General features: G+C 42.9%; 1 protein-coding gene across 1 annotated transcript; it reads left to right on the forward strand.

Moving 5' to 3' along the window:
- Positions 1-379: 379 nt before the first annotated feature.
- On the forward strand, positions 380-8414 carry LOC139540001 (peptidyl-prolyl cis-trans isomerase FKBP4-like). Its single transcript, XM_071343489.1, has 11 exons — positions 380-829; positions 2080-2224; positions 2309-2451; positions 2565-2685; positions 2783-2939; positions 3243-3333; positions 3511-3594; positions 3712-3897; positions 4013-4156; positions 4267-4362; positions 7294-8414. The coding sequence occupies exons 1-11, from the start codon at positions 737-739 to the stop codon at positions 7360-7362; spliced, it is 1329 nt and encodes a 442-aa protein (XP_071199590.1). The 5' UTR covers positions 380-736; the 3' UTR covers positions 7363-8414.
- Positions 8415-14551: the final 6137 nt, after the last annotated feature.

Below are 14551 nucleotides of genomic sequence, written 5' to 3' on the forward strand. Positions count from 1 at the left end.
TGGTCTGACTGGGCTTTTATTTGAAAAAAAAGAAGAAAAGAAAAAAGAAAAAAATGATTATTTGAGAGTTTATTCATGACAAGTCGAAAACTCGGAACCTCTGAGTTAAAATTAAAGCAAGTTATTTGCGTAGAGCTTCATATTAGTTGATTCTGACCATTTCCAATTGGGAAACTCGGGCCTCATCTTTCTACAATGTTTACAAGTCGACATTTTAAGTTTCCGAGTTGTCCTGAATACGCCATATTTCCGCCAAATAAAACATTGTTTTAAAAAAGATCCCAATACATGTGTTTATCACACCATAAAACAATGTGTGAGCTAATGTACATTATGTGTGTTTCGTTAGACGGCAATTGAGTCACTTGCTTCACACGACGATGACAATTCCGCCACCCCCCTTTCATCGCTGCGTATCTGGAAAGTTCTCGGCTTTTCCTCCAGATGCTAGAGCTAAGCAAACACAGCAACGTGGACTCCTTGACTTATTAGCCAAGCAGCTCAATAGCAAACATTCAGTTTGGAGACTGGTGCACAACGGTCGATATCCGGCATAATTTCGCGCTAAATATAGCTAACAAGACAAACGGATTCTTGATCTAGCTGATTTGTGGCGAAGCTGGCCTTTCCGAACCATAGTTAGTTATATAGCTAGCTTGCGCCCTACTAGCCAGCCGTATTGTTAGCTAGCTAACGTCAGCAGACATAATTGTTTCAGGCCAGGGGCTCCAGGGCTATGACTGCTGAAGAGGTGACCAACGAAGAACAGAACAACATCCCGATGGAGGGAGAGGATATCACGCAGAAGAAAGATGGAGGGGTTTTAAAGGTAACTGAGAAAGCTACGTTAGTTAGTCAGCTAGCTTAGCTAACGTGGGCTTGCTCGCTTATCTAGCCAATGCAATGAATGATATTACCAGAACTACAGTAGCCTAAACTATTTTCTAACATTTTATTTTCGTCATTTGGTTAGCTAGGTTAACTTAAGACTACTTAGATGGTTTTGCGCAGTACAACGACTGAATTGGCAACCGTTGGGTTTTGCCGTTTGCTAACGTTAGCCAGCGATAAATATCTGTTGGACTAACATGGTTAGCAAGCTAACTGGCTAGCTACCCACATCTTCGATAGCCAGCAGATCTATAACCTTTAAGTTCATATGCCTTGCCACCGTGATAAAGGCCTACGGCCGAGACAATAATATATCTAAGGTATGCACCACACACAGAAGGTGCTGCAACTGCCTCTGGTAACAACCATGCAGCATTCCATTGGAAACAAATAAACGCAACAACCAACAATTTCAGACTTTACTGAGTTATGAAATAAACTCATTATGCCCTAATCTATGGATTTCACATGACTAGGAAAACAGTCAGTATCTGGTGTGACCATTATTTTCCTCATACAGCGCCACACATTTCCTTTGCATAGAGTTGATCAGGCTGTTGATTGTGGTGTGTGAAATGTTGGCCCGCTCCTCTTCAAAGGCTGTGCGAAGTTGCTGGATATTGGCTGAAACTGGAACACAATGTCGATCCAGAGCATCCCAAACATGGTTGGATGTACTGCCAAATTCTCGAATGCCGGTTGGACATACTGCCAAATTCTCGAATGACATTTGATGGCTTATGGTAGAGAAATGAACATTACATTCTCTTGCAACAGCTCTGGTGGACATTCCTGCAGCCCGCATGCCAATTGTAAGATCCCTCAACTTGAAGCATCTGTGGCGTTGTGACAAAACTGCACATTTTAGTGGCCATTTATTGACCCCCAGCACAAGGTGCACCTGTGTAATGATCATACTGTTTAATCAGCTTCTTGATATGCCACAATCCATCCACCAGACAGGTATCTTGGCAAAGGAGAAATGCTCATGAACAGGAATGTAAAACAAATAAGAGAAAAATAAGCTTTTTTGTCTGTATTGTAACATTTCTGTGATCTTTTATTTCAGCTCATGAAACATGGGACCAACACTTTACATGTTAGGTTGAATTTTTGTTCAGTGTACTAGGCCACATGCATTGCTACAGCACAACTAATCTTCAGTCTCTCCCTCCCCTCCATCTCTAGTTGGTGAAGCAGGAAGGCACAGGGACAGAGCTGCCTATGACTGGAGACAAGGTGTTTGTTCATTATGTTGGCACGCTGCTGGATGGAACCCCGTTTGACTCCAGTCGTGAACGAGGAGAGAAGTTTTCCTTTGAGCTGGGCAAAGGTGTGTGTCTGTTAGTGTAGGCCAGGTGATCAAGGTGATGGACCTTGGTGTAGCTACTATAACTGTGTGTGTGTGGGTGTGTAGGCCAGGTCATCAAGGCGTGGGACCTGGGAGTGGCTACTATGAAAGTAGGAGAGATCAGCCAGCTGATCTGTAAACCAGAGTATGCCTACGGCACTGCTGGAAGCCCCCCGAAGATACCCCCCAACGCTACACTTGTCTTCCAGGTAACCCTCTGTCTGTCAGGGATTGAGAAGTTGTGTTTTTGAGATAAACATTCTGTGCCGACATTGATGTGTGACTTTGTAAGAGTGCTCAAATTGAATGTTTTGTGTGTTAGGTGGAGTTGTTTGAGTTTCGAGGGGAGGACATCACTGAGGGAGAGGATGGAGGAATCATCCGTCGCATCATCACTAAGGGAGAGGGATACACCAAGCCTAATGAAGGAGCTGCCGTAGAAGGTACGAGCGTGCACACAAACGTATCATCATCAATAAGGAACAAACCAAACTAAGACCTACCAGCTCTCACACACCTATCTCTCTCTTTCCCCTGCAGTGTGTTTGGAGGGCAGCTGTGAGGGCAAGGTGTTTGACAAGAGGGAGCTAAAGTTTGAGTTGGGAGATGGAGAGGGCCTGGGTCTGCCAAGCGGAGTGGAAAAAGCCCTGACGGCTATGGAGCAGGGAGAGGAGTCCCTCTTCTTCATCAAACCCAAGTAATACTCACTACAAACCTAGTGTGCATATTATGTTGTTTTGAGGAATGTGTAATTGTGTGTTCTCTGGGCATATTAGCCGAGTTGTCTGCACTCTGTGTCACAGGAGGTTGGTGGCACCTTAATTGTGGAGAACGGGCTCGTGTTAATGACTGGAGCGGAATGGTATTAAACACATGGTTTCCATGTGTTTGATGCCTTTCCATTTGCGCCGTTCTGGCCATTATGAGCTGTTCTCCCCTCAGCAGCCCCCTGTGCTCTGTATGTATGGATATCTAAGTGTGTGTGTGTGTGTGTGTGAAGGTATGGCTATGGAAACACAGGCAACAGCAAGTACAATATTCCTGGTGAAGCCACTCTGCAGTACAAACTCAAACTGACCACCTTCGAGAAGGTATGACCCGTCATCATTTAGCCATATCAACTAGATGGTCCTGTCCAGAAACATCCCTTCTGCATTTTATTCATGGCATATCCACACATTTTGCGTACTGAAACGTTCCCTAGATGTGTCTGGTGTTCTGAGAGGTGATATGCTAGCTGGCTGACTAAAGTATTTCCTGTTCCCCAGGCCAAGGAATCCTGGGAAATGAACTCAGCAGAGAAACTGGAGCAGAGCATCATTGTCAAGGAGAAGGGAACACAGTACTTCAAGGTGGGTGTGTATTAACGTTTCTGTGTGTGTATTAACGTTTCTTTGTGTGAAGAGAAGTAGCTTCAAACATCGGTGCAGATTTACACAGGATGTAATATGATATGTGTTTTTGTGTAGGAGGGAAAGTATCGCCAGGCGTCTGTCCAGTATAAAAGGATTGTGTCCTGGCTGGAGAATGAATCGAGTTTACCCGAGGGGGAGGAGCAAAAGGCTCAGGCCCTGCGGTTGGCTGCTCACCTCAACCTCGCCATGTGCTTCCTCAAGCTACAGGAACCAAGCTCTACTTTCAACAACTGTGACAAGGTACACTCACTCAGAAGACACACACCTGACTGTATCTGAACATATCTGACTACCTGAATATTAACACCACACTTATTCACCTATGGTTTCTGCTCTCTCTCATTCATGTGTGTAGGCCCTGGAGCTGGATGAGACCAATGAAAAGGCTCTATTCCGGAGGGGGGAGGCGCTGTTTGCCATGAAGGAGTTTGATAGGGCGAGAGCAGACTTCCAGCGTGTCATACAACTGTATCCTAGCAACAAGGCCGCCAAAAGCCAGGTAATGTACTAGAATGGTCTTTGTGTGCCTCAGTCGAAACTTCCCTCTCTTCTGGATGTCCCATCTCTCCCTGCTGTCTGTCTGATCTGGATCTTTTTCTGCCCTTCCAGGTGGCTCTGTGCCAGAAACAGGTTAAGGAGCAGCATGAGAAGGACAAGAGGCTCTATGCCAACATGTTCCAGAAGTTTGCTGAGAGAGATGCTAAGGTGAGACAAACAGCCCTTAGCCCCTACACACTACACACTTTTCCTAGTTCCTCCACACCACACAATTCCCCTGGCCCCAATGTAAGTGGTGATGGAATACTAAAAAAAAAACACAGAACAAGGTTGTAGTTCTCTAAATTAACCGACTAACTCACACTTAGCATCCTATAGACAGGTTGGTTGTTAATAACCTCTAACGAGTCACCCTCCCGGATCCGGGATCCTCCTCATCAAAAAAGCTGACTAGCATAGCCTAGCCTAACGCGACAGGGATATCATATAATATAATTTCATGAAATCACAAGTCCAATACAGCAAATGAAAGATAAACATCTTGTGAATCCAGCCATCATTTCCGACTTTTAAAATGTTTTACAGCGAAAACACAATATATATTTATATTAGCTCACCACAATAGCCAAACACACAACGCCATTTATTCACCGTAAAGATAGCTTTCACAAAACCCACAAATAGAGATAAAATTATTCACTAACCTTTGAACAACTTCATCAGATGACAGTCTTATAACATCATGTTATACAATACATTTATGTTTTGTTCGAAAATGTGCATATTTAGAGCTACAAATCCTGGTTTTACATTGTGAATACGTAGCCATGGTGCACCAAATTGTCCGGAGAAATTTTGGACAGTCACGTAATCTAACCAAAAAACTCATCATAAACTTTACTAAAAAATACATGCTGTGCAGCAAATGAAAGATACACTGGTTCTTAATGCAACCGCTGTGTTAGATTTAAAAAAATATATCTTTAGTACAACATACAGCATGCAATATTGTGAGACAGCGCTCACCAATTCTCCGCCTTGTTGGAGCCAACACAAACCACAAAAATACGAAATAACATCATAAATATTCTCTTACTTTTGATGATCTTCCATCAGAATGTTGTGCAAGGAGTCCTAGTTCCAGAATAAATCGTTGTTTTGTTTTAGAATGTCCATTTCTTCTGTCGAATTAGCAACTTTGGCTAGCCATGTGGAGGGCACATGTCCAAGAAATCTTTACGCATGGAACGAAAAATTCCAAAATTCCCAATAAACTGGTCAAACTCGGTTGAAAATCCTACTTTGATGTTTTTCTCATATGTATCCAATAAAATCAGAGCCGGAGCATTTCGTCGTGTATACGTAACGCATTTCAGAAGACAATGTGAGGTTCCCTGGTGCGTAGTTGAATACTGACAAAAGAGTGGACCTGTCACTCCAAAAGCTCTCATTCGGTCTCACATCAAGCTAGACACCCCATTCAACATTCTACTGCCTGTTGACATCTAGTGGAAGGCGTATGAAGTGCATACAGATCCATAAATATAAGCCAGTTGAATAGGCAGGCCCTGACACAGAGCCCCATTTTCAGAATTTTCACTTCCTGTTTGGAAGTTTGCTCCCAGTGTTTTCTATCCAATAGTAATAATAATATGCATATTGTATGATCTAGAACAGAGTACGAGGCTGTTTAATTTGGGCACGATTTTTTCCCAACGTGAAAACAGCGCCCCCTATTAAGAAGTTAATCAACAAAACTGACGGTATACCAAAACTTTGGTACTTTTTCGATACTAGAACATGAAAATGAAAAACATTTTGGTATTAGAATGTGTTACTTTCAGTAATTCTGTCATGTGTCTCGCGGATCAAGCTTGTCTGTCAGCGCAGTCGACCCCTTATTATAGCTTGCACCGTGCCTGCTCCACTTAGTCATTTATAAATTAAGATACTTCTATGCAAATGTTGTTGATCAGTATAATAAGTCCCAAATGGAAGGAAAGCAGGTTGTTTGTCATCTTAGCCCCATGAAATCAGCCAACACAAGCTCAATAACTCAGTGCATGTACACACTCCTATTGAAAATGCCTTCACCTGTATTGTGGATAGGCCTAGGCTACATCTCTATTGATAAACTGGGTAAATCAAGATTTACCATTCAAATAAATTATTACCGTTGTGTAGTTGGTAAAAACCAAGTCAAATTGATTGTATAATTGATTCATTTGGAAAGCATTCAGACCCATTTACTTTTTCTACATTTTGTTACGCTACATCCTTATTCTAAATTGGATAAAATATATATTTTTCCCTCTATATACACACAATACCCCATAATGACAAAGCTTAAACAGGGTTTTGAATTTTTTGCCAATTTATTGAAAATAAAAAAACAGATGCCTTATTTACATACAATCTAAAATGTATTACATTTATTTAACAACGTAACAAAATGTAGATAAAGTCAAGTGGTCTGAATACTTTCCAAATGCACTGTACATGGCTGTGTCTGAACAATGTTGATGTAAAAAAAAAAAAAAAAATGCACATGTAATGATATTGAACTCAAAAGGTGCCCAACGATTGAACAGAGCAGTAGCTGAGTTTATCTGTTTGGATCAAGTGCCATTCTGTGACTTTGGTTAATATGTCTTGGTTTTTTTCTGTGGTATCGAGTATTGTGATACTAAACCTGGTATTGAAGTCAATTCTGGTACCATGACAACACTATGCGCAACTATGGGGCAAAATATGCTGGGTTGGCTAAGACTGTTGACAACATCCAAACTATATTTAGTTTCCAAATGTTTATTGAAAACTTAAATAAATTTGCGTTATGAGCACGTCTCTCAAATATATTGTTATTTTAACCATATTAGCATAGACATGACATCAGTCAAAACACCTAAAAACAAGACATGGTATCATTAACGAGCCACCTACAATTCCCTACATGGTAGCAGCTTGTCATTGTTGCTATCTGACCATTCAGAATCATAACAACGCACGCCTTCTGGCCATAGACGCATCATTTTCATGACGTTGTCAGCCAACCTGTCTATGAAGCTACATCACCTCTGAACATTGAACTAAACTGTATTAATATCTCTCTTGCTCTCTCTCTGCTGTGATGACCAGGAGGAGGCTGACAAGGGGATGGAGAACGGAGGAGGGATGGAGGTGGAGGAGAGTGGAGGACAGGAGTAATGGCTGCTGGAGACAGATGTGGTAGTCTGTCTGTCATGAAGACTTAACTTCAGACATTTGTGTTTCTAAAGAGAGAAAGTGTTAGTGTGTGTGAGAGAAGTGCATGTGTGTCCATGGCTCGACTGTATCTCCTGTGTGTCTGTGTGCTATCATCATGGCAGCTAGCTGGCTGGGTGGGCCTTTTGTAGCTGACTGCACTCCAGAGGTGTGGCTAAAAGGAGTCCCCCTCCCCTCCCTCTGGTTAGCATGTAGCAGGCTGCCCCCTCCCTGCACGCCCCTGCTCAGAATTCTTTGCTTAATGGAGTTGGAAGCCCAGTACTAGATGTGTGTAATCACCCCCTCCCCCTTCCAAGGCCAACTAATCAATTCCTGGGGACTGCTCCCTGTGTGTGTGTGACTGTGTCTGCTGACCGTAGCAGCACCCTCTCTAGCGGAAGTCATGCTCACTAAACAATTGCTCTCTGCTTCTCAAACACTGTATGTTCTTACCCTGGGTTTATGATTTCTCTCTTTAACGGTTCTTAATGGGATGCTGATTTACTTCACGACTGGAAAGTGTGTGTGTGTGTGTGTGTAGTAGCTGATATGAACTAGCAGCTTCTCCTGGTCGAACTCAGCCAGTATAAAGCTCAGTCAGATTACATATATAGTCTTACTGTAGTCTATGGCTGCATCCCAAATCACACACTATACCCTGTAGATGACATATGTCCAACTTTTTGACCAGTGCCCTGTGTCTAACCTGAGGAGGCTGCTATAAAGTAGTGCACTATATAAATAATGGGTGTCATTTGAGATGCAGACTTACAGCATCCAGCACCAGCGGACCTGGCTCTAGAATAATACCTGATTAAGCTAATCACGGTCCTGTGGAGCAGTTGGTTTGTAGAATCAAGTGTGTTGGAACAGGACGGAGCAGCTAGGGAGTGAGATTGGTCAGTGAGTGGTGTTTGGGGTGTCAAATGCGTGTGTTGATGGGGGGGGGTCTTTCTGATTGGAGCATTACGGTTAGTTCTCTGACTGTAGGATCTAATAAACAGAAATGACTCAAACTCTTGTTTTTGTGTATCCACATGTTTTGTACAATACAACTTTCTTTGGCCAACTGTTAAATCAGAAATGCATCTTCTGCTCTCTCAGAAATGCATCTCCCCAGTGGTGAAAAAAGTACACAATTGTCTTACTTGAGTAACAGTAAAGATACCTTAATAAAAAATAACTCATGTAAAAGTCACCAAGTAAAGTACTACTTGAGTAAAAGTATATGGTTTTAAAATATACTTAAGTATTAAGTAAAATAATTGTACATTCCTTTATATTAAGAAAACCAGATGGCACCATTTTCTAGTATTTTTTTATTCAAGGATAGCCAGGGACACACCAACACTCGGACGTAATTTACAAACGAAGCATTTTTGTTTAGTGAGTCCACCAGATGAGAGGCAGTAGGGATGTTCTCTTGAAGTGTATGTGAATTGGACCATTTCCCTGTCCTGCTAAGCATTTGAAATATAACCAGTACTTTTGGGTGTCATGGAAAATGTATGGAGTAAAAAGTACATTATTTTCTTAGGAATGTAGTAAAGTAAAAGTTGTCAAATATATGTAGTGAAGTACAGATACCCCAAATAACTTAAGTAGTACTTAAAAATATTTTTACTTAAATACTTTATGCCACTGCTTCTCTTCCCCCAACCTCCCCTACACTGATTTGAAGTGGGTGACCTCAATGGAGCATAGCTTTCACCTGGATTCTCCTGGTCAGTCTATGTCAAGGAAATAGCAGGTGTTCCTAATGCTTTATATACCCCGTGTATATACCATACAAGCGCATTAGAGGAAAATATGTATCTTTATGAATGATCAATTTTCACCATATCTGAGTATGTATGGTATATCTACAGCCTAGCCAGAGTATCCAGATAGAAGAAAGTGCTTGTTTTAGATAAATAATACATTTTCACAAAAATATAATTGTACTCACAATTCTAAACTTTCTTCATAAGGCTTCCTTAATGTAAATAGACATCAGTTAGCACAACCTAGTCAGAGTAGCCAGATATAGGAAAATGCATGTAAAATCAAAAGAAGCAATTTTCACGGTCATTTTATTTAAACTTTAAATAGAGTCTTGAGAGCTTGTATTGTATGGAAGCATATAGCTGCCAAAACTAAATTGAAAATGTAAATTGGGTAAGGATAAATCAATAGCTAATTCGCAATTTATTTGACCATTTATGTGCGCATAATCGGACAAACTAATGCAAAAATCCAGTTTGCATATTTGTTTTAAATTTAAGTACTATTTGCCACATTTAAAATGAAAATAGTAGCCTGGTGGTTAGAGCGTTGGGCCAGTAACTGAAAGGTTGCTGGATCGAATCCCTGAGCTGACAAGGTAAAAATCTGTCTTTCTGCCCCTGAGCAAGACAGTTAACCCACTGTTCCCTGGATGCCGAAGATGTGGATGTCGATTAAGGCAGCCCCCCGCACCTCTCTGATTCAGAGGGTTAAATGCGGAAGACACATTTCAGTTTACGCATTCAGTTGTACAACTGACTAGGTACCCCCCCTTTCCTTTCCCATATAAGGAAATCAGTCAATTTAAATAAATTCATTAGGCCCTAATCTATGGATTTCACATGACTGGGAATACAGATATGCATCTGTTGGTCACAGATACTGTAAAAAAAAAAAAAAAAAACAGTAGAGGCGTGGTCAGAAAACCAGTCTGTATCTGGTGTGCAGCGCGACACATCTCCTTCGCATAGAGTTGATCAGGCTGTTGATTGTGGCCTTTGGAATGTTGTCCCACTCCTCTTCAATGGCTTTGCGAAGTTGCTGGATATTGGCGGGAACTGGAATATGCTGTGGTACATGCCGTTTCAGAGCATCCTAAACATGCTCAATGGGTGACATGTCTGGTGAGTATGCAGACCATGGAAGAACTGGGACATTTTCAGCTTCCAGGAATTGTGTACAGATCCTTGCGACATGGAACCGTGCATTATCATGCTGTCATGTGAGGTGATGTCAGCGGATGAATGGCATGACATTAGGCCTCAGGATCTCGTCACGGTATCGCTATGCATTCAAAATGCCATAGATACAATATAAATGTCTTTGTTGTCTGTAGCTTTTGCCTGCTCAAACCATAACCCCACCACCACCATGGGGCACTCTGTTCACAATGTTGACATCAGCAAACCGCTCACCCACACAATGCCATACACATGGTTTGTGATTGTGAGGCCGGTTGGACGTACTGCCAAATTCTATAAAACGACATTGGAGGCAGCTTATAGAGAAATTGTCTGGCAACAGCTCTGGTGGACATTCCTGCAGTCAGCATGCCAATTGCACGCTACCTAAAAACTTGAGACATCAGTGGCATTGTGTTGTGTGACAAAACTGCACATTTTAGAATGGCCTTTTATTGTCCCCGGCACCTTGTGGAAAATGGGTAATGATCATGCTGTTTAATCAGCTTCTTGTTATGCCACACCTGTCAGGTGGATGGATTCTTTTGGTAAAGGAGAAATGCTCACTAACGGATGTAAACACACCGGTGTCCTGGTTTCCATCTCAATTAATAAGTAAACCGATGAAGATCACATGCTATGGCTGGAGAGAAAGAAGGGGAAAGCAGGACAGGTTAAAGCAACATGATGGCGGCCCGAGCCCAGATATTAGCTTTCACCTGCTCTTTGACATTAATGTGACGGAATAGAGATTCCTGCTGAATGAATTGAATATTGAGCTACATGAGTTAGGGTTCTTATTTTCTAACATATGCACTTACAACTTAGCATAAAAATAATGATGTATGAAGATTGAAGAATTGACGCTAACCTGTTACAGCATTAACACAATCTGCCTCTTCAGGGTCACAAAGGGTGGAAAAAGTAGCCAATTGTAATACTTTAGTAAAAGTAAATATACCTTAAGAGAAAATGAATAGAAAGTAAACTTAAGTCACCCAGAAAAAATACTACTAGTAAAAGTCTAAAAGTATTTGGTTTTAAATATACTTAAGTATCAAAAGTAAAAATCGGAATAATTTTTCAATCCTTATATTAAGCAAACCAGACAGTAAAAATTTTATTGGATAGCCAGGGGCACACTCCAACACTTAGACATCATTTAAAAACGAAGCATTTGCATTTAGTGAGTCAAATCAAATCAAATCAAATTTTATTAGTCACATACACATGGTTAGCAGATGTTAATGCGAGTGTAGCGAAATGCTTGTGCTTCTAGTTCCGACAATGCAGTAATAACCAACAAGTCATCTAACCTAACAATTCCACAACTACTACCTTATACACACACAAGTGTAAAGGGATAAAGAATATGTACATAAAGATATATGAATGAGTGGTGGTGCAGAACGGCATAGGCAAGATGCAGTAGATGGTATAGAGTACGGTATATACATATGAGATGAGTACTGTAGGGTATGTAAACATAAAGTGGCATAGTTTAAAGTGGCTAGTGGTACATGTATTACATAAAGATGGCAAGATGCAGTAGATGATATAGAGTACAGTATATACATATGAGATGGGTAATGTAGGGTATGTAAACATTATATTAAGTGGCATTGTTTAAAGTGGCTAGTGGTACATTTTTACATAGTTTCCATCAATTCCCATTTTTAAAGTGGCTGGAGTTGAGTCAGTATGTTGGCAGCGGCCGCTAAATGTTAGTGGTGGCTGTTTAACAGTCTGATGGCCTTGAGATAGAAGCTGTTTTTCAGTCTCTCGGTCCCTGCTTTGATGCACCTGTACTGACCTCGCCTTCTGGATGATAGCGGGGTGAACAGGCAGTGGCTTGGGTGGTTGTTGTCCTTGATGATCTTTATGGCCTTCCTGTGACATCGGGTGGTGTAGGTGTCCTGGAGGGCAGGTAGTTTGCCCCCGGTGATGCATTCTGCAGACCTCACTACCCTCTGGAGAGCCTTACGGTTGTGGGCGGAGCAGTTGCCGTACCAGGCGGTGATACAGCCCGACAGGATGCTCTCGATTGTGCATCTGTAGAAGTTTGTGAGTGCTTTTGGTGACAAGCCGAATTTCTTCAGCCTCCTGAGGTTGAAGAGTCGCTGCTGCGCCTTCTTCACGACGCTGTCTGTGTGGGTGGACCAATTCAGTTTGTCCGTGATGTGTACACCGAGGAACTTAAAACTTTCCACCTTCTCCACTACTGACCCGTCGATGTGGATAGGGGGGTGCTCCCTCTGCTGTTTCCTGAAGTCCACAATCATCTCCTTTGTTTTGTTGACGTTGAGTGTGAGGTTATTTTCCTGACACCACACTCCGAGGGCCCTCACCTCCTCCCTGTAGGCCGTCTCGTCGTTGTTGGTAATCAAGCCTACCACTGTAGTGTCATCCGCAAACTTGATGATTGAGTTGGAGGCGTGCATGGCCACGCAGTCGTGGGTGAACAGGGAGTACAGGAGAGGGCTCAGAACGCACCCTTGTGGGGCCCCAGTGTTGAGGATCAGCGGGGTGGAGATGTTGTTACCTACCCTCACCACCTGGGGGCGGCCCGTCAGGAAGTCCAGGACCCAGTTGCACAGGGCGGGGTCGAGACCCAGGGTCTCGAGCTTGATGACGAGTTTGGAGGGTACTATGGTGTTAAATGCTGAGCTGTAATCGATGAACAGCATTCTCACATGGGTATTCCTCTTGTCCAGATGGGTTAGGGCAGTGTGCAGTGTGGTTGCGATTGCGTCGTCTGTGGACCTATTGGGTCGGTAAGCAAATTGGAGTGGGTCTAGGGTGTCCGGTAGGGTGGAGGTGATATGGTCCTTGACTAGTCTCTCAAAGCACTTCATGATGACGGAAGTGAGTGCTACGGGGCGGTAGTCGTTTAGCTCAGTTACCTTAGCTTTCTTGGGAACAGGAACAATGGTGGCCCTCTTGAAGCATGTGGGAACAGCAGACTGGGATAAGGATTGATTGAATATGTCCGTAAACACACCAGCCAGCTGGTCTGCGCATGCTCTGAGGACGCGGCTGGGAATGCCGTCTGGGCCTGCAGCCTTGCGAGGGTTAACACGTTTAAATGTTTTACTCACCTCGGCTGCAGTGAAGGAGAGCCCGCAGGTTTTGGTAGGGGGCCGTGTCAGTGGCACTGTATTGTCCTCAAAGCGGGCAAAAAAGTTGTTTAGCCTGTCTGGGAGCAAGACATCCTGGTCCGCGACGGGGCTGGTTTTCTTTTTGTAATCCGTGATTGACTGTAGACCCTGCCACATACCTCTTGTGTCTGAGCTGTTGAATTGCGACTCGATTTTGTCTCTGTACTGGGACTTAGCCTGTTTGATTGCCTTGCGGAGAGAATAGCTACACTGTTTGTATTCGGTCATGCTTCCGGTCACCTTGCCCTGGTTAAAAGCAGTGGTTCGCACTTTCAGTTTCACGCGAATGCTGCCGTCAATCCACGGTTTCTGGTTTGGGAATGTTTTAATCGTTGCTGTGGGTACGACATCGTCAATGCACTTCCTAATGAACTCGCTCACCGAATCAGCATATTCGTCAATATTGTTGTTGGACGCAATGCGGAACATATTCCAATCCGCGTGATCGAAGCAGTCTTGAAGCGTGGAATCAGATTGGTCGGACCAGCGTTGAACAGACCTGAGCGCGGGAGCTTGTTGTTTTAGTTTCTGTTTGTAGGCTGGAATCAACAAAATGGAGTCGTGGTCAGCTTTTCCGAAAGGGGGGCGGGGGAGGGCCTTATATGCGTCGCGGAAATTAGTATAACAATGATCTAGGGTTTTTCCAGCCCTGGTAGCACAATCGATATGCTGATAGAATTTAGGGAGTTTTGTTTTTAGATTAGCCTTGTTAAAATCCCCAGCTACGATGAATGCAGCCTCAGGGTGTGTGGTTTCCAGTTTACAAAGAGTCAGATAAAGTTCGTTCAGGGCCATCGATGTGTCTGCTTGGGGGGGAATATATACGGCTGTGATTATGATCGAAGAGAATTCCCTTGGTAGATAATGCGGTCGACATTTGATTGTGAGGAGTTCTAGATCAGGTGAACAGAATGACTTGAGTTCCTGTGTGTTGTTATGATGATCACACCACGTCTCGTTAATCATAAGGCATACCCCCCCGCCCCTCTTCTTACCAGAAAGATGTTTGTTTCTGTCGGCGCGATGCATGAAGAAACCAGCTGGCTGCAC

Source organism: Salvelinus alpinus, chromosome 15, assembly GCF_045679555.1.
Source record: "Salvelinus alpinus chromosome 15, SLU_Salpinus.1, whole genome shotgun sequence".
In the NCBI taxonomy this organism is placed as follows: Eukaryota; Metazoa; Chordata; class Actinopteri; order Salmoniformes; family Salmonidae; genus Salvelinus; species Salvelinus alpinus.